Consider the following 25,843-nt stretch of genomic DNA (forward strand, 5'->3'; position numbering starts at 1 on the left):
TTACCTGCCACAGCCGTATATCATTAGCAATGAATGCATTACTGTACTCTGCATTTCTTGTATGGTACAGGGTGGGACAAGGTTGTTATTAAGGTCAAAGCAGCTTCCTGGTTTACTTTTCCACAACACCCTTCTACTTAGTTTGAAAAAAAAACACACAAAAAGTAACAGCCAGCTGTGCTGATATACACAACAACAACTTGTATTTATATAGTGCTGCTAAAGTAGTGAAATGTCCCAAGGCTTCACAGGAGTATTATGAGATAAAAAATTTAACACTGAGCCACATAAGGAGATATCAGAGTAGATGATCAAAAGCTTGGTCAAAGAGGTAGGTTTTAAGGAGCATCTTGAAGGAAGAAAGAGAGCGAGGTAGAGAAGCGGAGAGGTTTAGGCAGGGAATTCCAGAGCTTAGGACATAGGCAAGAGAAGGCACGGCCACCAATGGTTGAGCAATTATAATCAGGGATGCTCAAGAGAGCAGAATTAGAGGAGCGCAGACATCTCGGGGGGTTGTGGGGCAGGAGGAGATTACAGAGATAGGGAGGTTCGAGGCCATGGAGGGATTTGAAAACTAGGATGAGAATTTTGAAATCGAGGCGTTGCTTAACCAGGAGCCAACATAGGTCAGCGAGCACAGAGGTGATGGGTGAGCAGGACTTGGTGCAAGTTGGGAAACGGACAGCCAAGTTTTGGATCACCTCTAGTTTACGTAGGATAGAATATGGGAGGCCAGCCAGGAGTGCGGTGGAATAGTCAAGTCTAGAGGTAACAAAGGCATGGATGATAATAAATAAAAAATTAAATAAAACAAAATAAAAAAGCAAATTATTTAAATGGGGAGAGATTACAAAATGCTGAGGTACAGAAGGTCCTTGTACATGAAACACTAAGTTAGCATGCAGGTACAAGAAGTAATTAGGAAGGCAAATGGAATGTTGGACATAATGGGGGCAAAGATCAGGGCTGTACCAGGGGGAACAGCCAGGGCGAGAGAGAGTAATTGTTTTAACAGGGACTAGGGCGGTGGTGAGGGTGTGACTGAGCAGATCGGTAGCTGCAGAAATGTCATGGTGAATGGAGGGCCAAAGGCTGGACAGTTGTGAGTTGAAAGTGGGTCAGGAGAGAGTTTTTTCCAGGGGCGGACACAGGAGGGTTGGAAGGGGGGACGTGTGTGGGGAGCGATACGAGGAAGTGGTCAGAGATGCCCTTATCTGCGATTGACACGATGGGAGTAGCGAGGCCACGAGAGATGGCAAGGTCGAGGGGGTGGCCGTGAATATGGGTTGGGGAGTTGACATGGAGGGAGAGATTAAGGGAGGATCGAAGTCATTTGGTGCAGAGACAGAGGGAGGAAAGTAGTGCAGAAATATCAGGCAATCGAGCTGGCTGTTGGGTGGAAAACCTGGTGAAAAGATTTCAAACATGTTTTGCTGGTAATTTCAGTAGGACGTCTGGGAAACCTGTATTTCCCAGTTTCCCATCCGGAACTTCGCCACCCCGCAAATATCGGGGCCATTGTGTGGGGTTCAACTCATCAATAAGAACGACTAATCAATTCCCATGGGTTTGTAAAAGTGAAACCAGACTGTCTGAATTTTTCTTTGAGTGTTGTTATGATGCAGTCTCTTTTAGCTGGAAAGGAGGGGAAGCCAAATCTGGACATTACTGCTGCTCAGTACACAACCACATGATTTATCTTGCTACAGGGAAAGGTGTCTGCTATTCCTTCCCTGAGGTACAACACTCTGCTGTTACGAAGTATCTTAACTCCTTAGAGCACTGATAAAGTCGATTATAAGTGCAGCTAGCAAATTTTACATTCAGGCAACACTCAAACCAAAATCCGTGACAGCATCGTGAGATGGCATCTAAGCTGCAACATTCGGGAATGCAGTAAAGACCCCAGTATTAAGTAACTTCCATTAATATCCTGCTGACTCAAACAATATCATTATCATGACCTTTAGAATCGGCTAGATTATTTCATCACTCACAAACTGTAACCCAACTCGGAATTTCCATTACAATTTTAAACACTAGTTATTGAAGCTTTAGATCTACTAACAGCAAGAAAAGTAACTTTGTCTTGTGAAAGATCACCCTACTCCTTTCACTGAATCAGAACGAGAAGCATGAATAAAGTTACTCCAATTAAAATTTTCCTTTAAATGTTAGCAAATGTTAGTACAATGACCTGGGAGATCAGTGAGGGAATATTAATTACTGTTCTCCAAGGAGTTTCTTCCTTATTTAATATCCTTTCAATACATGTATTATTTTATTTACCAGAGTTTTTGGGGGTGGGGAGAATGTCAGTCGGGATTAGAAGAGTAAATGAAAAGACTATAAAGGGTGAAGCCCAGGCTGAAAGATAAACGAGGCGCTCTCGAATTCAAGATGCAAGGTAAGAATAGAGGGGTTTTAGGACAGCAGGGAGCGAGAAGGGAGAAATCATCAAAGAATGAAGTCAGGACAGATGAAGTGCTCAATTAATTACTCTGTTCAATGTAATCAATTCTCCTTCATCGCTGAGTATTTGGAGATCAACTAAAGTAAACCTGACTTGTGAAACTTGATATTCAGAACACCCAATTATTTATTGATTCACTCAGATTATATAATGTTTGATGACAGTCAAGAAGCTCAACTATTTATTTCTATGTTGAATACATTCTGAATTTGATCAATACTTTAGCAATTTAATATGGAATTGGTAATCTCACAATACTTCCTCTTAATGGTCAGTTGATTAGTAGCCAGAATTTATTTGCAATTATTTATATATCTAGGAAAAATCAATTTGTGCAGTTTATAATGAGGAAGAGAGGAAAGGAAGGCAGGGAGGAAGGACAGACAGACTTGCATTTATATAGCACCTTTCAAATGCTCAAGACATCCCAAAGTGCTTCACAGCCAAGTAAGTTCTTTTGAAGTATAGTTACTATTGTAATGTAGGAAAACACAGCAGCCAATGTTTGCACAGCAAGGCCCCACAAACAGCAATGAGATTAATGTCCAATCTATTTTTTGGAGGTGTTGTTTGAGATAAGATACAAAAGCCAAGTTTTCTGCCAGTGGCATTTCATCATCATCATAGGCAGTCCCTCGGAATCGAGGAAGACTTGCTTCCACTCTTAGCATGAGTTCTTAGGTGACTGAACAGTCCAATACGAGAACCACAGTCTCCGTCACAGGTGAGACAAACAGTCGTCGAGGGAAGAGGTGAGTGGGACTGTATTGCCACACGCTCTTTCCGCTGACTGCGCTTGCTTTCTGCATGCTCTCGGCAATGAGACTCGAGGTGCTCAGCGCCCTCCTGGATGCACTTCCTCCACTTAGGTCGGTCTCGTGCCAGGGACTCCCAGGTGTCAGTGGGGATGTTGCGCTTTATCAGCATGGCTTTGAGGGTGTCCTTGTAACATTTCCGCTGCCCACCTTTGGCTCATTTGCCGTGAAGGAGTTCTGAATAGAGCGCTTGCTTTGGGAGTCTCGTGTCTGGCATGTGAAAGATGTGGCCTGCCCACCAGAGCTGATCAAGTGTGGTCAGTGCTTCAATGCTGGAGATGTTGGCCTGGGCGAGGACGCTAATGTTTGTGCATCTGTCCTCCTAGGGGATTTGTAGGATCTTGCGGAGACAGTGGTATTTAGTTAGAACTCAGCTGGAAGCATGAACTCGAGTGCAAGCATCGCTGTATCAAAGAAACAAAGACTGCAATAAAACAGATTAAAAGGAGGACATAGCCTTAAATTTAGAAGACTGGGTGACAAGACAGTTTAGATTTAACTACGAATGTGGCAGTTAGAATTCAATATCAGTAAATGTAAGGTGGTACATTTTGCTCAAGGAAAAGTAATAATTATACTTTGGGGGGATAGCTGGGAGATGTGAAAGAGCAGAGGGACTGAGGATACAGTTTCACAAGACATTAAAAGCAACACTTAGAAACATAGAAACATAGAAACTAGGTGCAGGAGTAGGCCATTCGGCCCCTCTAGCCCACACCGCCATTCAATGAGTTCATGGCTGAACATGCAACTTCAGTACCCCATTCCTGCTTTCTCGCCATACCCCTTGATCCCCCTAGTAGTAAGGACTACATCTAACTCCTTTTTGAATATATTTGGTGAATTGGCCTCAACAACTTTCTGTGGTAGAGAATTCCACAGGTTCACCACTCTCTGGGTGAAGAAGTTCCTCCTCATCTCGGTCCTAAATGGCTTACCCCTTATCCTTAGACTGTGTCCCCTGGTTCTGGACTTCCCCAACATTGGGAACATTCTTCCTGCATCTAACCTGTCTAACCCCGTCAGAATTTTAAACGTTTCTATGAGGTCCCCTCTCATTCTTCTGAACTCCAGTGAATACAAGCCCAGTTGATCCAGTCTTTCTTGATAGGTCAGTCCCGCCATCCCGGGAATCAGTCTGGTGAACCTTCGCTGCACTCCCTCAATAGCAAGAATGTCCTTCCTCAAGTTAGGAGACCAAAACTGTACACAATACTCCAGTTGTGGCCTCACCAAGGCCCTGTACAACTGTAGCAACACCTCCCTGCCCCTGTAGTCAAATCCCCTCGCTATGAAGGCCAACATGCCATTTGCTTTCTTAACTTCAAATGGATAAGACCATAAAAAAGCTAATAGAATCCTGGGTTTTATGGCAAGAGGCAACAGAATATAAAAATAGCAATGTAGTCGGGAAATCTAAGTAAAACTTTAGCAAAACCAAAGTTGGAGTACTGTGTGCAATTTTAGGCTCACTACCTTCACCACACCATCAACTCCAAGTTCCCCTCCATGTCACACACCATCCTGACTAGGACATATATCACCGTTCCTCATACAAAAGCAAAATACTGTTGTGACGAAGGGTCATCGACCTGAAACATTAACTCTGTTTCTCTCTCCACAGATGCTACCTGACCCACTGAGATTTCAAGCATTTCCTGTTTTTAGATCACCATTTCTCCATTGTCATTGGGTCAAAGTCCTGGAACTCCCTACCTCGTATTATGGGAGCATTTTCACCACATGGACTACAGGAGCTCAAGACAGCGGCTCACCATCACCTTCCCACGGCAACAATTACCGGCCTTACCAGCGACACCCACATCCAGAGAATGAATACATTTTTTAATAACACACTGTAGGAACGATGTTGAGGGAACAGAAAGAGTACAGTGCAGATTCACTAGGATCATGCCTAGTAACTGGGGCTATTTTTGTTACAACAGAGGAGATTAAGAGGCAATGAAAAAGAGGTGTTTAAAATTAGGAAGCGATGGGAGAGAAAAAAATAAACAAATAAAAACAGGTCGTTTCCACTGAATGATATTTCCACTCATAGGGGAAACTAAAACTAAGGGACATAGTCTTAGAATAAGGGGCGCCCATTTAAAACTGAGATGAGGAGCAATTTCTTCTCTCAGAGGGTTTAAATCTATGGAATTCTCTATCCCAGAGAGCTGTGGAGGCTGGGTCATTGAATATATTTAAGGTGGAGATAGACAGATTTTTGAGCGATAAGAGAATAAAAGGTTATGGGGAGCAGGCAGGGAAGTGGAGTTGATGCCATGATCAGATCAGCCATGATCTTATTAAATGGTGGAGCAGGCTCGAGGGGCCAGGTGGCCTACTCCTGTTTCTATTTCTTATGTACTTATGAGGGATCTGATTGAAGGGATACAGTTATAAAATTAAATTTAGGTCAAACGCCAAGAGAAACTTTTTTTATACAGAGGGTTCTGAGGCTGAAAGAACAGATGGACTTAGGATTCAGCTTTCGTAACTGAAGTACAGATCTTGTCATACTCAAGAACAGGTTAGGAAGGTGGTTGAAGTAAAGGGAAATAAAGGCATATGGAAACAATTGGGCACATGGGATGAGGATCACTGCTCGTGTAGAGGATAAACACTAACATGGAGTGCTTGGGCTGAACTGTGCTGTAATTCAAGGCAAACGATGAAAACAAGGCAGAGCAGGGGTGAGGATTCCGAGCATATAGTTCCTGTTCCTTTCTCAGCCTCACTTGCCAACCCACTCCACCGCCATTAACGGTGTGGAGAAACAAATTTGCCCTCTAATTTTCAATTATCTTGTTTGGAAATTTCCTGATCCTGTTTAATAACTATTTACCTTTAAACTGTTTGATCAGGTTCTGATGGTTCTCGACGGCTTCTTTTAAGATCATATCTGCTTCATCCATTTTCCATCGCCATTCAGTTCCAACAGGGTTGGTATGATGTCTGTCACAACAAACAAATTCAATGTCAGTCACAGGTATTTAATTACAACATCTGTAACTTCTCTTTTCTCTCAATACCTTTATTTTTGAGGTACTCCTGGTTAGGTTTTGGGGTTTTAAAGTAGATGGTCTGCTCAGGTCCAGCCATTTCCTTAAGCAGTCTTCCTGCAGTCGGGATTGTGTCTTTACCTGCCCAAAGTCTAGGTTAATGGTACACAGATCCATGCATTGAACAGAGAACTCGTCACTACACATCACCTTCCTCAAATGCATCATGTGATTCTTTGTCTTTAATAGTTGGATTTAATATACACTCTATCCAACCCGAGATTGAGGCCATGCATCAACAGATGATTTAGTGAAAAAAGAATATGTAAATGAACAGTACTCCGCATAAACAGTGTGGCTACAGTAACTTACAAACCTTACAAACGTTCACAATATTTCAAAACAATAGAGATGCTTCCCTTAAGTTGGCTTTCAACACAACCAGATCTCTGAAATGGTTGCTCACTCTATTCCCCCAAATCCTCTGGCCGCAAAGCTGTCCATCAAAGGACCACATTCAATTGCTGCCCCTGCCCCTTCTCATAGATCTCAGACACATGTTGCTTTTATCTCAGTCAGAGGCTTTCACCAACATCTTTCAAGATGCTGTGAAGGAATAGTAAAAGACATGTTTAATTATGTAGAGAGGCTTTTTCAATGATATAGATAGGCTGCCATTTTGCTGTGTTTAAACACGAAAAATGTTTGCTATACAAGGCTGGAACCTCCCATTTCCGCAATGGTTCTGAACCTTCAAAACAAAAAGTTTGCCATTTCACACAATTAACGTATTAGCCTCTCTACTGTCTGACTGGAATCAGAACTCTACTGCCTGTCTGGCAATAGTGTGTATTGCACAAATAATCAACTGAAACCAAAATTCGTCTTGTGTATACTGTGGCCAACAATAAAGAAACCAATTGATAAATTAACAGACAAAATTGCTTCATTTTTGTTCCCTCCCAGCCGCTCTTCATGTAGCGGATGGTACAGCAGTCAACTGGACTATAGTGATGTAAAAACCATGTGCCCTTTCTTATCTTGCGTAGAACCTTTTATGTGGCACCTTATCGAATGCCTTTTGGAAATCCAAATATACTATATCCACTGGTTCCCCTTTATCTACCCTACTAGTTACATCCTCAAAAAACTCATAATAGATTTGTCAAACATAATTTCCCTTTTATAAAACCATGTCAACTCTGCTGAATCATGTTACAATTTTCTAAGTGCCCTGTTAGCGCTGCCTTAATAATGGATTCCAGCATTTTCCCAACGACTGATGTCAGGTTAACGGGCCTGCAGTTCCCTGTTTGCTCTCTTCCCTCCTTTCTTGAATAGTGGGGTTACATTCACTACCTTCCAACCGCTGGGACCATTGTAGAATCTCGTGAATTTTATAAGATCACAACCAATGCATCCACTATCTCTGCAGCCATTTCTTTTAGAACACTAAGATGTAGGCCATCAGGTCCAGGGGATTTGTTGGCTTTTAGCCCCATTCGTTTCTCAAGTACTTTTTCTCTACTGAATATTTAAAATTGTGTATCACTGCATGAATAATGCAATGCAATAGTGGAGAACTTAAACTTTCTTCAGTAGTTGTGAAACCAAGTTTTTGGAGCTGGATGTTTTTGGCTACTTCAGGAACTCAACTTTCTCTAAAACTCTCCTAGACCACAATAATCCCCATTTAAACCTCAGTCCCCTCTTTATTAATATTTAGAATGCTAACCATTGGCTAATGCAGCACTAGTGTAAAGATGCTATTCATTACTTTAAAACCATTAATATTTTGGCCCAAATTGCTCCTTCACTACAAAGTAGACGGTGTTTCCACAAGTGAACAGATGCTATGACATAAGGCGGAGGTAAACAAATTAAAATCTTCAAACATGCAAAATGTTCACGTAAAATTACTTTTAAATCTAATTTAAACCATTTATGTTGTCACTGAATGGTTAAAATTCTCCAATGAACAACCTTTAGATTTGATGTATGTTAGTCCCTTATGTCTGAAGGAGATAAAAGTAATCCGTTGCAGTATATTTTAACTATGTGATTTAATCTTCCTCCTTTTTTCTAAAATATCAGCATTTATTGGTTTTCATGTCCAGTTTTGACTTTAGCATACATAAAACTAACAAAAGCTGAGCAACAGCATCAAAAAAAGTTGACAACATAATAATAACTTGGAGTACAGACCTATGCAAAGTGAAAACAAGTAGCTACAAAGACATTGGGCTAGACTTTCCACTTTGCTGGCCATTGTTCAAAAAATGGGCGATGTTCCAGCGACGTAAGACGTCTCAGCCTTACTGATCGCTGGAACATCGTCCATTTTTTTTTTTGAGCGATTTTCCACTCGGCAATAGGTCCACGATGTGAAATGGGTGATCCGAAAGGTCGGCGATGTGACATTCGCTCACCGAACAGTCAGTGATGTGGAAGGCAAAAATTTCCCTAGCAATGGGCTTCTGCGCATGTGTGGGGTTTTTTTTCGACTAACTGGCTTTCCTGTATTTCGGGAGGTCAGGGGTCATCCACACATGCACAGAAGGCCCAGGGAGGGGCACATAGAGAGAGAGAGAGAGAGAGAGAGGATAGAGAGAGGAGGAAGGCAGAGAGAGAGAGGAAGAAGGCAGAGACAGAGAGGAGAGAGGTGAGATCAAAACAGGACAAACTTTATAATAATTATAATTAAAATTCAAAAATGTCAGAAAGCCAGCTGGAAGCTGAGGAGGAGAGAAAGCGGGCAAAGCCCTTTAGCGGTGAGGCCAATGAGGCCTTGGTGAATGAGGTTCATTCCCTGTGGGGACGACTAACTTGGGGTGTGCACGGGAAACCCCCACCCCGTGTATTTAGAAAAATATGGGCCGAGATCGCCGATATCGTCTCCTCGACATCCCATGAGGTGAGGGGGGCAGACCAGTGCCGAAAACGCTGGAATAGCTTGGTCGCGGCAGCAAGAGTAAGTTGCATTTTATATTTTACTGATGCTATGTTTTAATTAAAACAATGAATCTCATGTATTGAATTTAAGTTTGTCATTCATAAATGTATTATGTAAACCAGCAGCATGTAATGTTTTAAACTGTTGTGACTTCATGATACTCCTAGTCAATTAACTTATGCTATGCTATGTTTTAATTAGAACAATGAATCTCCTGTATTGAATTTAAGTTTCTCATTCATAAATGTATTATGTAAACCAGTTTTACGTAATTACGTTGCACATTTTTAAACCAGTTTTAAACTGTTGTGACTTCATGATACTACCTAGTCAATTAGCTTATGCTGTGCTCTTTTCTCGTTTGCAGAACATATCTAGCAACCGGGCCGAGCAGAGGCGCACCTGGGGGTGGGGGGGGGGGGGGGGGCTCTGCTCAGCTGCAGCCTTTAACTGACCTGGAGGAGCATGTGGCTGCGCTGGTGGGACATGAAAGCCACCACCCACGGTCTGGCGGAGCCCAGCCATGCGTCTCGTGAGTAATGTGTAATGTGTCAAACAGTATTAAAAACTTAACTAACTAGTGTAATGTCCTGTAATTATAATGCAATATATTTGTAATATGCTTATAATATACTAATGATGTCATGTCATGTCATGTCGTGCATGCAGCCCTTGTGCATAAGAAGCAGGGGATGCAGCCGCTACAGCTTTCTGGGGTAGTGAAAAGTATTGATATGTAATGTCTCTCGTTAATGTTCACCGTTACATTCTAGTAAGCTCTGTAATAAGGTCGTCCCGAGACCCTGGTCGAGCTCCAAACTTCACCTGCACCGTGACCCCCGGGGGGGGGGGGGGGGGGGGGAAGGGGAAGAGATGAGGATGAGGATGAGGATGAGGAGGAGTTGCTGGTGTTCGATGAGCCCAAGCTCGAAGAGGAAGAGGAGGAGGAGGAGGAGGAGGATCACCAGTGTGTTCCAACAATTGTGGAGGGGCAGGGCGGGGGGGCGGTGAACCTGCGGTCATCTCCATTGAGAGCGAAGAGGCACCGGGACCAAGCGGTGTGCAGCCGGCAACGCCAAGGCGCAATATATTGCGCTCGTCGACCCCACGTAGGTCGGGTCAGCAAGGTCAGCAATTGCCTCCCTCGGACGATCAGTCGGTGGGCCTGATGTCCATGTTCGGAGACGGTCGCGAGCTTATCCAGGGGTTCTCTCAGTTCGCGCATGACTTTTCATAGGTGTCTGCTGTGCAAGCCGAGCTACTGGAGGTAGCACGGCAGACACTGGAAGGGGTGTGTGAACAGACCGCCGCAACAAATGCCCTTCGGCATGTGCTGCTGGCCGAACATGGCGCTGCACCCCAAGGTGTCGTGTTGATTCAAAGTCGAACCCCAAGCACTCAGGCGAGTATGGAGGAGAAAGTTCCTCTTGACTCAGAAGACGAGCAGCTTGCTGTGTCTTCCACACCAACACCTCCACCACAGCAGGAAGTCTTGCCGTCGCCCGCTCCACGCCAGCTTCGTCTCGGGGTGCGGGGACCAAAACGGGCGGGGGAGGTTCATACATGGGGGGGGGGTAAACGACCTGGAGGGAAACGTGGCTGCAGGTAGGGGGGGGGGTTTGTTTTGGAAAGTTTCACATAGTTTTTTATTACTGCCAAATTGTTCATTGTATGTTAAATTCTTTAAAATGTCCGTTCATAGTTGGGGTGGGTGGGGAGGAGGGTGTTTGAAAAGAATTCTGTTTGCAATAAATTTTGTTAATGATTTTAACAATTGTTGTGCATTATCTGATAAGGTTAGTTAACTTAGGCATTTTGAATAATTTAACATCTTTATTCTCTTGTAATAACATTACTTAAGTTAAGCATTAATGCAAATGCTGCACTCCAAAGGCCAGGCCAGTGCAGGCAAGGCTAAAACGTAACTCAACGCAAATGCAACTTTTGTATAACTGTAATTGTTAATCTAAATGTAAATGTGGCGATCCCCAATGTAAGTTTATGCAAAGCGTTCCTTTATCAGCTGCTGATGCAACAGTTTTGTGGCCGCGTAACTCCCACGTTCTTCTGGGGCGGGGGTAGGACCATGGCTACATCTGGTCCCCCCCGAGGTCCTCACCAGACTCCTGCACCTCCTCCTCCTCCTCACCGGCTGGCTCTTCCATCTCCCCTCCTTCTGGAAGTGGACCTGCAGCCCCATCAGCCATTTGCTGTCCTCTCCTTATTGCTAGGTTATGTAGCATGCAACACACCACAATTAACTCAGCGACCTGGTCAGGGTGGTACTGTAGGCTGCCACCAGAGTGGTCCAGGCATCTGAAGCGCTGCTTTAGGACTCCAATTGTCTTCTCGACGATGTTCCGTGTCGCAATGTGGCTTTCGTTGTAACGTTTCTCTGCTTCACTGATGGGATTATGCAGTGGGGTCATCAGCCAGCTGGCAAAGCCATATCCCTTAACCCCCAGCATCCAACCGTGACCTTCTGGCTGATTGACAAACAGGTCAGGGATAGCACTCTCACATAGGATATGCACATCATGGATGCTGCCAGGAAATGTAGCATTAACTGTCAGAATGAGTTGGCTGTGGTCAATAACAAGCTGCACATTTTCGGGAGTGGAATCCTTTTTGTTATGAAACACCTCCGCGTTCTGTAAAGGCGCTTTCAGGGCGATGTGCGTGCAGTCTATTGCTCCCTGCACTTTGGGGAAGTTTGCTATTCTGGAGAAACCCAAAGCCCTCCCGGTCTGTGCCTCCCTGGTCATAGGGAAGCTTAGAAAGTTAATTCTGTGAACGTAAAGGGCTTCAGTCACCTGCCAAATGCAGCAGGTGTCTGAAGCCTGAAAGAATCCCGATGCATGAAAGGCTAGCGCTGCAGTAACCTTTACCTCAATGGACAGTGCGGTTCTGATGGTGCTGGAAGGCTGTAAATCCCCCTTGACGAGCTCGCAAATCTCATCGATTATCTCATTCCGGAAGCGCAGCCTCTTTTCAGACAAGTTGAGGTAAGATTGCTTTTCCAAGTACCTTGGCTGTATGCTCGCCTCCTCTGTCTACGCATTACTCTGCCACCTCTTCGATTGATCCTTTCAGAAACCAGCGTGTGAGCAGTTACAAGTAATGGCACAGAAAGCATAGGCCCCATCACTAGCAATTTTTTTCACTTGTTATAAATGAACTTTTCAGTAAAAAATGCCTAATGTACTAAGCTACAATTGTACAATGAAATTTCAGTATAAATCTGAGTCAATCTCTGTAAAATAGTCTTAAATAAATAACAAATATCTCAGCTGCAGTTTTTTTGCTGCCACCTCCCTTCCTCCGAAATTCAAAATGGCGCCCATAGTGCCCATTTCGATGAGGAAGGCCCAGGAAAAGCAACTATTATCCAGCGATGTTCTCGGCGAGCGATCAGCCCACCGAAGTGCCAGCGATGTGCCGAAAGTTGGAATGGGCAATGTGCGGGGATCACCTCAGCGATCAGTTCGGCGAAGTGAGATGAAACTTGGGGCTTAATTTTCCGGCGATGTTTCTGGCCTAGTTTCCACTTTTTGGTCAAAATGGGCGACAGAGGTCCGTTTTGGGCGATATATGGGCAATGTGAAATGGAAAGTCTAGCCCTAAGTAACTTAAGCAGAACATTTATTGTTAGCAGGACTAAGACACTTTAAGCAAAGCGTGCTTAGCTTTCAGAACCTTCCCAATGCGAACCAATCAATTATTTAAAGATCACTAAGTCCTACAAAATGTACTTCATCATGGCATACATACAAGTACTGAATTCTCATGATACTCTGGGGCTCAGCAAATACTGCAGTGTCATCACTCTACTAGGAAAACAGGCTTCCTAATAAATCAGACACCTTAACAGTGATATTTTTGTGTCTCAAACACTAGATAAGACAATTTCTCATTTAGCCGGCGATGTTAATTTATGGCATTTGGTTTAATCCACAGAATGCGTAAGCAACTAAAACCTAAAAGGAATCAACTAAATTAATTACGCCCCGTCATCAGTCCCTTACCTCCAGCAAAAAACGCATTTGTTGGCACAGGCTAGACTAGGGGTTGTCTCCATACACCGATGGCTTTCAATCCCATAGAATGTATGTTTGTAACAGCCACCTCTGCCTCGAAGCATGGACTGGGGAAATGAAGAAATGGATGCAACAAATGGTACACGTCAATCAATGCAGTCCCTTACTATATATACATATTTAAAAATCAAAGAGGAGCAAACAATGCAGATATAGATATCATGGAGGTAGAAAAGATCCAGAAGCTAGATGTTATGGTACAGAACAGGGGCTCGTAGATGACAGTACAAGTGAGACACTGATATCAAGTGCGTGCATGGAGTATAAGGATAGGAACAGATGGAGAAATAACAAAACAAACAGCAGAGGGAGTTTGGGAAATAGATGCGTCAAAGTTCTGAATTATAAATGCTAGGAGTCTTAGCAATAAAATGAGAGATCTGGAGATCCTTGCACAAGAGGGAGGTTGTAATATCATTCAAAAAATATAATACCACAGATTAGGTAAACCTACAGAAACACAGATCACTTTATACAAAAGACAAACTGGGAGGAGATGTAGCCTTTAAGTGAAAGGAAACTTGATTGCAATGCAGATGGCCTTATGTGATCTGAATGTGGATGTGGAAACCATATGGATCGAGATGTGAGACAGGAGGGGAAGGAAATTATAGACCATCAAGTCAGAGAGGGACTGTTCCAACAGCTTTGTAGTGAAATAAGGCAAGTATGAAAAGTAGCAAGAATAAAGAAATAACATAATAAGAACATAAGAAATAGGAACAGGAGTAGGCCATACGGCCCCTCGAGCCTGCTCCGCCATTCAATAAGATCTGATCAGCTCCACTTCCCCGCCTGCTCCCCATAACCCCATACCGTTTAAGAAACTGTCCATTTCTATCTTAAATTTATTCAATGTCCCAGCTTCCACAGCTCTCCACAGATTTACAACCCCCAGAGAAGAAATTTCTCCTCCTCTCCGTCTTAAATGGGCGGCCCCTTATTCTAAGATCATGCCCTCTAGTTCTTCTCCTGTGTCTTTTCATACCCCTCGCCCACTATTGCACATTCTTCCATCTTCTGTATCTAACCGGTGATATTCTAAATCACCTGTTAAGCAGTTTGTAGGTTATTTAACACATTAATTACGACATTTCCCCCAATTAAATATTCATCATCATCGGCCCCGCCACAAACTTAATTTCCAAGCCACCAATTCCATCTTCCTCACTGGCCACTTTGAGGCTGAACCAGGGCAGTTCATAACCTCAGCTTCCTATCTGACCCTGAGCTGAGCTTCCGTCCCCATAATCTCTCCATCACCAAGACCACTTACTTCCACCTCAGTAATGTCACCAGTCTGAGCCCCTGCCGCAGCAACTATCATCATGCTTTTCCTATCTCTAAATTCGACTATTCCAATGCTGTCATCTTCCACCCTCTGTAAATTTGAGCTGGTTAAAAACTCTGTTGCTCGTATCCTGAAACGCACCTAGTACTGTTCATCCATCACCTCTGTGCTCACTGATCTACATTAGCTCACGGTCCCTAGTCCAGTAACGTCTCGATTTTAAAATTCTGAATCTTGTTTTTAAATCCCTTCCCGGCCTTGCCCCCCGAATCTCTGTCACCTCCTCCAGCCCTACAACCAATGTTCCCGTTAAGCTGCGCGGTCATGCAGCTGTCTGAAAAACTGTGCATGCGCGGAAATTTGAATGGGCCCCACACCCAAAAAAATTAGAAGGAACATTGCCTACAACCCTCCCAATTCTGGCCTCTTATGCATTCCCAATTTCCTTCACCTCTGTATTGGCGGCCATGCCTTTAGCTGTCTAGGACCTAGGCTCTGGAATTCCTTCCCTAAACCTCTCCACCTCTCCTCCTTTGAAGCCTCTAAAACCCACCATACCGTTTCCTCTTCACTCCAGCATACCATGAGCAACTCCACGGGAGAATTACTAAAATAGCCAATAAACTTTCCATTTTTAATGAAACTTTGGAGGGGAAGTTTAACCCCCAAAAATGGTGCATTTGGGTTGGGTGGGAAGTAAAAATGTAAAAAATCTCAAATCCAAACCCAACCTGCCTCAAACCTGCCCACTTCCAGTTTTAAGGGTCACAGGCGACCAATCCACTCCCAAGAGGTGTGTTACTCATTTAAATATTTTAATGAGGTTCTACACATCACTTTTTTCTCTGTTCCAGCTTTAACTCTGGCTGGCCGACGGGTGTTCCCAAGGCAGCTAAAGGGAGACGAGGACTGCTGCATGGGAAATGTTAGTGTTTTTCCAGCACTGCTTGTGGGCCAGAAGGAGCAGGGGTGCTACCCCCGACCCCCAAGTAAACCAGTAAATCTTCTCAGTGATCGGGCACCACCCCCCACCCAATGTCCTCCACGGCCCACGATCTCCTCCCACCATTGATAGCCCCCGTTCCGAAATCCCTCCCAGCCCTCCTGATGTCCCCCCACACCCCAGATCTCTCCCGGCACCCCCCCCACCCCATCGTGTATCCCCAATCTCTCCCGATTCCCCTCCCATTAATGTCCCCCCTCGACCCCTGATCGCAGCCGGTCCTCCCCATTGATGTCCCACCCCCCAAATCATGTATCCCCAACCTCTCCTGACTCCCCTCCCCATTAATATCCCGCCTGGACCCCCGATCTCCCCCTCCCACCACTCCACTCCCCAGATGCGGCCTGGTCCCGAAGGCTGACATGCCCGATAACCAGCCAGCCTCTCAATTTAGATGGCTGTGGCCAGGACCAGAGAAAAGAAATGGTAATCAAGTCCTGCCGTTAAATTTGGTCGGACCCAAGGGAAACCCGTTCTTCTAAGTTTCTCGACCACAAAATTGCCCCACCTTCCCATAAATATTCGGGCCTTTATTACAATTATTTTGCTAGATCAACGAACTAAGCATGATAAAGCTATCAATTTAAACTAGTGTATCCTGTACTTACCCCTAATGATTGTATGATTTAACTTTCTCACTAACAGATTGCTAGATACTTGGTGGGTCACCTTTATATGCACTTGTATAACTTAAAGAACTAAATGGTCCATTGTCAATCACTACAGTTTAGAGAAATATAAATTGATAGTACTATCAGAATAATGAATTAGGGAACATAAGATGAAAAGTATGTCCAATTATAGTGCTTGTAATTCATGATACTATTATTGATCAAAGTATTTTTAGTTTTAAATATTTACACCTTTGTGATTATCAAAATTTTTGTTCCAACATTCATCAATTGATATACTCAGCTATTGCTGACTCCAATTAAGTCTACAGGGCCATAGTAATACCTGTATGGCTCAGAGATGTGGACCATGTACAGTAGACATCTCAAGTCGCTGGAGAAATACCACCAGCGATGTCTCCGCAAGATCCTACAAATCCCCTGGGAGGACAGACGCACAAACATTAGCGTCCTCGACCAGGCCAACATCCCCAGCATTGAAGCACTGACCACACTTGATCAGCTCCGCTGGGCGGGCCACATAGTTCACATGCCAGATACGAAACTCGCAAAGCAAGCGCTCTACTCGGAATTCCTACATGGCAAACGAGCCAAAGGCGGGCAGAGGAAACGTTACAAGGACACCCTGAAAGCCTCCCTGATAAAGTGTGACATCCCCACTGACACCTGGGAGTCCCTGGCCAAAGACCGCCCTAAGTGGAGGAAGTGCATCCGGGAGGGCGGTGAGCTCCTCGAGTACCGTCGCCGAGAGCATGCAGAAATCAAGCGCAGGCAGTGGAAGGAGCGTGCGGCAAACCAGGCTCACTGCCCACCCTTCCCCCCTATCTGTCCCACCTGTGACAGAGACTGTGGTTCTTGTATTGGATTGTACAGCCACCTAAGAACTCATGCTAAGAGTGGAAACAAGTCTTCCTCGATCCTGAGGGACTGCCTATGATGATGATGATAATTATTCATTGCACCAACAAACTTTGCTGATTGTCAAATGAAGTAACTGTAATAAAAAAAGAGGTGCACCTTGATGCTCAGTACAGTCAACGACCAGCAGTATCTTTTTCTATACCTGTGATAAAAAACCCACGATTGACTGCAGTGTCTTACATGCTCTTTCTACACTTACTTTCAACAAAAGAAAGAGTCATCATTGTTGATCAATTTTCACACAAACTGTATGAAGAAATCAGAGGGACAAAAATTCAGAGATGTACTTTTGTCATCATAAAATCAGCTACCTTGGTCCATCTGCAGAGCTTCACACCTGAGTGACTTCCTATCAGCCGGTATCCTGGAAAACAGAATGGTTCACTCCATTACTTTTCAATAACTGCTCTTGGCTCCAATAAACTGCTCACAGGTTCAATCTATTTTCTTGGCATTTTTATCCTCAGTTCAATTAAATCTCAAACAGTATTTAAGCTACATGCAGAACCGCCTCTCACCCCCGCCCCACACACACACACAATTCTAAGAGTATTAATTTATGGAAGTCTTTCAATTATATATCAAACAGAGTAAAGTAATTGAAGTCTCAGTTAGAATGCTTTGTATTTCACTTCTGTTGCAGCAATCAACATCATGATAGCATATGAAATGAAGTATATATTTTAGTTGTCTCATTCACTGTTACCTTGAAAAGGGCATTAGAATAGTTGCAGTTGAACGCTTCACAAACATGTTGAAAAGTAAACAATTTTGCAACTTCAAAGAATTTTGCACTTAACACATGAAAACTGAGAAATAATTCTGCTATGTTTTGGAGCATTTACTGCTGGATATTGGGTTCCAAACAGAATCACAACAAAAGGCACACTTGTAGTGTTCTGCTAAATGGATATTCCGAGAAAGTAATCATCTACTATGCTAACAATTTTTTTGTTCCTCAATTTCAATCCCAAGTGTGTTCTGAAGGGATCTCAATTCTTCTACAATAAGCCTCTTGCTGTTATAATATTGCAAGATTTTTTTTTTCTGTTGTATTTGGCTATTACAGCTTGCCTCATTTTCAGTTCACCCTTTGACGCGCTCTGCTTTTTCTGATATAAAAGGTCCCTGCAATAGAGTCACATTTCTTTTTATAAGTCCTTGGTATGTAGGTAATGGGTGACCATCAGGCAGAGCAGTGGAAGGAAGGTAGTGCAGGGGTCCCCTGCGGTCATCTCCCTCCAAAACAGATATACCGTTTTGGGTGCTGTTGGAGGAGATAACTCATCAGGGGAAGGCAGCAGGAGCCAAGTTCATGGCACCATGGGTGGCTCTGCTGAACAGCAAGGCAGAAAAAAGAGTGGGAGAGCTATAGTGGTAGGGGATTCTATTGTAAGGGGAATAGATAGGCGTTTCTGCGGCCACAATCAAGACTGCAGGATGGTATGTTGCCTCCCTGGTGCAAGGGTCAAGGATGTCTCAAAGCGGCTGCAGGGCATTTTGGAGGGGGAGGGTGAACAGCCAGTTGTCAAGGTGCATATAGGTACCAACGATATAGGTATAAAAACGGGATGAGGTCCTACAAGCTGAATTTAGGGAGCTAGGAGTTAAATTAAAAAGTAGGACCTCAAAGGTTGTAATCTCAGGATTGCTACCAGTGCCACACGCTAGTCAGAGTTGAAATAGCAGGATAGTTAAGATGAATATGTGGCTTGAGGAATGGTGCAAGAGGGAGCGATTCAAATTCCTGGGACATTGGAACCGGTTCTGGGGGAGGTGGGACTAGTACAAACTGGACAGTCTGCACCTGGGCAGGACCGGAACGAATGTCCTAGGGGGAGTGTTTGCAAGTGCTGTTGGGGAAGGGTTTAAACTAATGTGGCAGGAGGATGGGAATCTATGCAGGGAGACAGATGGAAGTAAAATGGGGGCAGAAGTAAAAGGTAGAAAGGAGATAAGGAAAGGTGGAGGGCAGAGAAATCAAAGGCAAAAATCAAAAAGGGCCACATTACAACATAATTCTAAAAGGACAAAGAGTGTTAAAAAAAAAGCCTGAAGACTCTGTGTCTCGATGCGAGGAGCATTCATAATAAGGTGGATGAATTAACTGCGCAGATAGCTGTTAACGGATATGATGTAACTGGCATTACGGGAGTTGTGTACAGACCACCAAACAGTGGTAGTGAGGTTGGGGATGGCATCAAACAGGAAATTAGGGATGCGTGCAATAAAGGTACAGCAGTTATCATGGGTGACTTTAATCTACATATAGATAGGGCTAACCAAACTGGTAGCAATACAGTGGAGGAGGATTTCCTGGAGTGTATAAGGGATGGTTTTCTAGACCAATATGTCGAGGAACCAACTAGAGAGCAGGCCATCCTAGACTGGGTCTTGTGCAATGAGAGAGGATTAATTAGCAATCTTGTTGTGGGAGGCCCCTTGGGGAATGGTGACCATAATATGGTAGAATTCTTCATTAAGATGGAGAACGACACAGTTAATTCAGAGACGAGGGTCCTGAACTTAAAGAAAGGTAACTTCGATGGTATGAGACGTGAATTGGCTAGGATAGACTGGCGAATGATACTTAAAGGGTTGACGGTGGATAGGCAATGGCAGACATTTAAAGATCACATGGATGAACTTCAACAATTGTACATCCCTGTCTGGCGTAAAAATAAAACGGGGAAGGTGGCTCAACTGTGGCTAACAAGGGAAATTAAGGATAATGTTAAATCCAAGGAAGAAGCATACAAATTGGCCAGAAAAAGCAGCAAACCTGAGGTCTGGGAGAAATTTAGAATTCAGCAGAGGAGGACAAAGGATTTAATTAGGAGGGGGGGAATAGAGTATGAGAGTAAGCTTGCAGGAACATAAAAACTGACTGCAAAAGCTTCTATAGATATAGGAAGCGAAAACGATTAATGAAGACAAATGTAGGTCCCTTGCAGTCAGAATCAAATGAATGTATAATGGGGAACAAGGAAATGGCAGACCAATTGAACAAATACTTTGGTTCTGTCGTCACTAAGGAAGACACAAATAACCTTGCAGAAATACTAGGGGACCGAGGGTCTAGCGAGAACGAGAAGCTGAAGGAAATCCTTATTAGTCAGGAAATTGTGTTAGGGAAATTGATGGGATTGAAGGCCGATAATCCCCAGGGCCTGATAGTCTGCATCCCAGAGTACTTAAGGAAGTGGCCCTCGAAATAGTGGACGCATTGGTGGTCATTTTCCAACATTCTATAGACTCTGGATCAGTTCCTATGGATTGAAGGGTAGCTAATGTAACCCCACTTTTTAAAAAAGGAGGGAGCGAAAACAAGGAATTATAGACTGGTTAGCCTGACATCGGTAGTGGGGAAAATGTTGAAATCAATTATTAAAGACGTAATACCAGCATTTGGAAAGCAGTGACAGGATCGGTCCAAGTCAGCATGGATTTATGAAAGTGAAATCATGCTTGACAAATCTTCTAGAATTTTTTGAGGATGCAACTAGTAGAGTGGACAAGGGAGAACCAGTGGATGTGGTGTATTTGGACTTTGAAAAGGCTTTTGACATGGTCCCACACGAGATTTGTGTGCAAAATTAAAGCACATGGTATTGGGGGTAATGTATTGCCTTGGATAGAGAACTGATTGGCAGACAGGAAGCCAATAGCAGGAATAAACGGCTCCTTTTCAGAATGGCAGGCAGTGACTAGTGGGGTACCGCAAGGTTCAGTCCTGGGCCCCCAGCTATTTACAATATACATTAATGATTTGGACGAAGGAATTGAATGTAATATCTCCAATTTTGCAGATGACACTAAGCTGGGTGGCAGTGTGAGCTGTGAGGAGGATGCTAAGAGGCTGCAGGGTGACTTGGACAGGTTAGGTGAGTGGGTAAATGCATGGCAGATGCAGTATAATGTAGATAAATGTGAGGTTATCCACTTTGGTGGCAAAAACAGGAAGGCAAAATATTATCTGAATGGTGACAGATTAGGAAAAGGGGAGGTGCAACGAGACCTTGTGTCATGGTACATCAGTCTTTGAAAGTTGGCATGCAGGCACAGCAGGCGGTGAAGGCGGCAAATGGCATGTTCGCCTTCATAGCGAGAGGATTTGAGTATAGGAGCAGGGAGGTCTTACTGCAATTGTACAGGGCCTTGGTGAGGCCTCACCTGGAATATTGTGTTCAGTTTTGGTCTCCTAATCTGAGGAAGGACATTCTTGCTATTGAGGGAGTGCAGCGAAGATTCACCAGACTGATTCCCGGGATGGCAAGACTGACATGAAGAAAGACTGGATCGACTAGGCTTATACTCACTGGAATTTAGAAGAATGAGAGGGGATCTCATAGAAACATAAAATTCTGACGAGATTGGACAGGTTAGATGCAGGAAGAATGTTCCCGATGTTGGGGAAGTCCAGAACCAGGGGTCACAGTCTAAGGATAAGGGATAAGCCATTTAGGACCGAGATGAGGAGAAACTTCTTCACTCGGAGAATTGTGAACCTGTGGAATTCTCTACCACAGAAAGTTGTTGAGACCAGTTTTTTTAGATATATTCAAAAGTGAGTTAGATGTGGCCCTTACGGCTTAAGGAATCAAGGGGTATGGAGAGAAAGCAAAAATGGGGTACTGAAGTTGCATGATCAGCCATGATTATATTGAATGGTTGTGCAGGCTCGAAGGGCCGAATGGCCTTCTCCTGCACCTATTTTCTATGTTTCCATGTTTACTTATCCTGCATGCTCAGTAATATGTCTTTAAACTATACTTGTCTTCAACTAAAGTTTTCTCAAGTATCACTCCCAAATCAACCTGTCACCGAGGAATGCCACTATTTCCCTTCCAAAAATGGTTTCTGGATCCCTTGCCATTACCAGATGAAGAAGCTAATTATTTCTCATACCATTCCTAGCATGTTGAGTCAGAAAACAGTCATGTATAAACTTGGTCAAATTCTCGACTATTTGGGCATTCCCAGTTTATATTAGATTGGTCAAGTCTCTCATTAATATGACTTGTTTGCGCATCTTTTCATAGAATAGCCTGTCCTATTGTTTATTTTGACCCATTGGATTACAATAAACTCAATTATTTTTGCTCCTTTGCATCATATCCTTAAAGTCCGATTACTTTTTTGGATCTACTAGCTTTACCTCCCAGATGTCCCTGACAATATATAGAGCTACTCACCCTTCTTTTCGCTCTATCCTGCCCTTCCTGAACATGTTAAACCCTGTATTTTGTACTCATCTTCATCACCAAGAATAGCTGTTCAAATATTTTGCTGTTGAGAAGTTTGACAAATCAAGTAGCACAAAGGATGGTGCTTTGAGGCAAACATAGCACATTGAATGGATGGATAAGAACATAAGAACATAAGAATCAGGAACAGGAGTAGGCCATCTAGCCCCTCGAGCCTGCTCCGCCATTCAATAAGATCATGGCTGATCTGGTCGTGGACTCAGCTCCACTTACCCGCCCTCTCCCCGTAACCCCCTCATTTCTCGAATCAGCCGAGTGAATCGTCTCTGTACCCCTTCCAAAGCTAGTATATCCTTCCTTAAGTAAGGTGACCAAAACTGCACGCAGTACCCCAGGTGCGGCCTTACCAATACCTTATACAGTTGCAGCAAGACCTCCCTGCTTTTGTACTCCATCCCTTTCGCAATGAAGGCCAACATTCCATTCGCCTTCCTGATTACCTGCTGCACCTGCAAACTAACCTTTTGGGATTCATGCACAAGGAACTCCAAAAGAGTTTCATGCACAAGGACCCCCAGGTCCCTCTGCACCACAGCATGTTGTAATTTCTCCCCATTCAAATAATATTCCCTTTTACTGTTTTTTTCCCCCAAGGTGGATGACCTCACACTTTCTGACATTGTATTCCATCTGCCAAACCTTAGCCCATTCGCTTAACCTATCCAAATCTCCTTGCAGCCTCTCTGAGTCCTCTACACAACCCGCTTTCCCACTAATCTTAGTGTCATCTGCAAATTTTGTTGCACTACACTCTGTCCCCTCTTCTAGGTCATCTATGTATATTGTAAACAGTTGTGGTCCCAGTACTGATCCATGTGGCACACCACTAACCACTGATTTCCAACCGGAAAAGGACCCATTTATCCCGACTCTCTGCTTTCTGTTTGCCAGCCAATTCTCTATCCATGCTAATACATTTCCTCTGACTCCGCGTACCTTTATCTTCTGCAGTAACCTTTTGTGTGGCACCTTATCGAATGCCTTTTGGAAATCTAAATACACCACATCCATCGGTACACCTCTATCCACCATGCTCGTTATATCCTCAAAGAATTCCAGTAAGTTAGTTAAACATGATTTCCCTTTCATGAATCCATGCTGCGTCTGCTTGATTGCACTATTCCTATCCAGATGTCCCGCTATTTCTTCCTTAATGATAGTTTCAAGCATTTTCCCCACTACAGATGTTAAACTAACCGGCCTATAGTTACCTGCCTTTTGCCTGCCCCCTTTTTTAAACAGAGGCGTTACATTAGCTGCTCTCCAATCCGCTGGTACCTCCCCAGAGTCCAGAGAATTTTGGTAGATTATAACAAATGCATCTGCTATAACTTCCGCCATCTCTTTTAATACCCTGGGACGCATTTCATCAGGACCAGGGGACTTGTCTACCTTTAGTCCCATTAGTCTGTCCAGCACTACCTTCCTAGTGATAGTGATCATCTCAAGGTCCTCCCTTCCCACATTCCTATGACCAGCAATTTTTGGCATGGTTTTTGTGTCTTCCACTATGAGACGGAAGCAAAATAATTGTTTACGGTCTCAGCCATTTCCACATTTCCCATTATTAAATCCCCCTTTTCATCTTCTAAGGGACCAACATTTACTTTAGTCACTCTTTTCCGTTTTATATATCTGTAAAAGCTTTTACTATCTGTTTTTATGTTTTGCGCAAGTTTACCTTCGTAATCTATCTTCCCTTTCTTTATTGTTTTTTTAGTCATTCTTTGCTGTTGCTTAAAATTTTCCCAATCCTCTAGTTTCCCACTAACCTTGGCCACCTTATACGTATTGGTCTTTGATTTGATACTTTCCTTTATTTCCTTGGTTATCCACGGCTGGTTATCTCTTCTCTTGCCGCCCTTCTTTTTCACTGGAATATATTTTTGTTGCGCATTATGAAAGAGCTCCTTAAAAGTCCTCCACTGTTCCTCAATTGTGCCACCGTTTAGTCCTTGTTTCCAGTCTTCTTTAGCCAACTCTGCCCTTATCCCACTGTAGTCCCCTTTGTTTAAGCATAGCACGCTCGTTTCTGACACAACTTCCTCATCCTCAATCTGTATTACAAATTCAACTATATTGTGATCACTCATTCCTAGAGGATCTTTTACGAGGAGATCGTTTATTTTTCCTGTCTCGTTACACAGGACCAGATCCAAAATGACTTGCTCCCTTGTAGGCTCTGTTACATACTGTTCTAAAAAACAATCCCGTATGCATTCTATGAATTCCTCCTCCAGGCTACCCCCTGCGATTTGATTTGACCAATCGATATGTAGGTTAAAATCCCCCATAACTACTGCCGTTCCTTTTTCACATGCCTCCATTATTCCCTTGATTATTGCCCGCCCCACCATGACGTTATTATTTGGGGGCCTATAAACTACGCCGACCAGTTTCTATCTGGTCTATCTCTAATCTCCACCCACAATGATTCAACATTTTGTTCATTGGAGCCAATATCATCCCTCACAACTGCCCTGATATCATCCTTTATTAACAGAGCTACTCCACCTCCTTTCCCTTCTTGCCTATCTTTCTGAATCGTCAGATACCCCTGTATGTTTAATTCCCTGGCCACCTTGCAACCATGTTTCTGTAATGGCCACCAAATCATACCCATTTGTAATGATTTGTGCCGTCAACTCATTTACTTTATTTCTAATGCTGCGTGCATTTAGGTAGAGTGTTTTCATCCTAGTTTTTAAACCATGATTTTTAGTTTTTTACCCCTCCTGCAGCCCTTTTATATTCAGTGGCCCTTTTTGTTTCTTGCCTTTGGTTTCTCTGCCCTCCACTTTTACTCATCTCTTTTCTGTCTTTTGTTTTTGTCTCCTTTTTGTTTCCATCTGTCTCCCTGTATTGGTTCCCATCCCCCTGCCATATTAGTTTAACTCCTCACCAACAGCACTAGCAAACACTCCCCTAGGACATTGGTTCCGTTCCTGCCCAGGTGCAGACCGTCCGGTTTGTACTGGTCCCACCTCCCCCAGAACCTGTTCCAATGCCCCACGAATTTGAATCCCTCCCTGCTGCACCACTGCTCAAGCTACGTATTCATCTGTGCTATCCTGCGATTCCTGCTCTGACTAGCACGTGGCACTGGTAGTAATCCCGAGATTACTACTTTTGAGGTCCTACTTTTTAATTTAACTCCTAGCTCCTTAAATTCGTCTCGTAGAATCTTATCCCTTTTTTTTACCTATGTCGTTGGTACCAATGTGCACCACGACAACTGGCTGTTCTCCCTCCTTTTTCAGAATATCCTGCACTCGCTCGGAGACATCCTTGACCCTTGCACCAGGGAGGCAACATACCATCCTGGAGTCTCGATTGCGGCCGCAGAAACGCCTATCTATTCCCCTTATGATTGAATCCCCTATCAC

At 43.7% G+C, this 25,843-nt stretch overlaps 1 protein-coding gene across 1 annotated transcript in view; it reads right to left on the reverse strand.

The window, feature by feature from the left end:
• tyw1 (tRNA-yW synthesizing protein 1 homolog (S. cerevisiae)) overlaps positions 1 to 25,843 on the reverse strand; it is a 202,336-nt gene that overhangs the window by 122,754 nt on the left and 53,739 nt on the right. Inside the window, exons 4-6 of the mRNA XM_070857215.1 lie at positions 17,502 to 17,554; positions 13,272 to 13,390; positions 6,137 to 6,246 (exon numbers count right to left, since the gene is read on the reverse strand). Of these exons, the coding sequence (XP_070713316.1) occupies positions 6,137 to 6,246; positions 13,272 to 13,390; positions 17,502 to 17,554 (282 nt within the window). The remainder of the gene's footprint in view (positions 1 to 6,136; positions 6,247 to 13,271; positions 13,391 to 17,501; positions 17,555 to 25,843) is intronic.

This window comes from Pristiophorus japonicus, chromosome 16 (genome assembly GCF_044704955.1).
Source record: "Pristiophorus japonicus isolate sPriJap1 chromosome 16, sPriJap1.hap1, whole genome shotgun sequence".
Classification (NCBI taxonomy): domain Eukaryota; kingdom Metazoa; phylum Chordata; class Chondrichthyes; family Pristiophoridae; genus Pristiophorus; species Pristiophorus japonicus.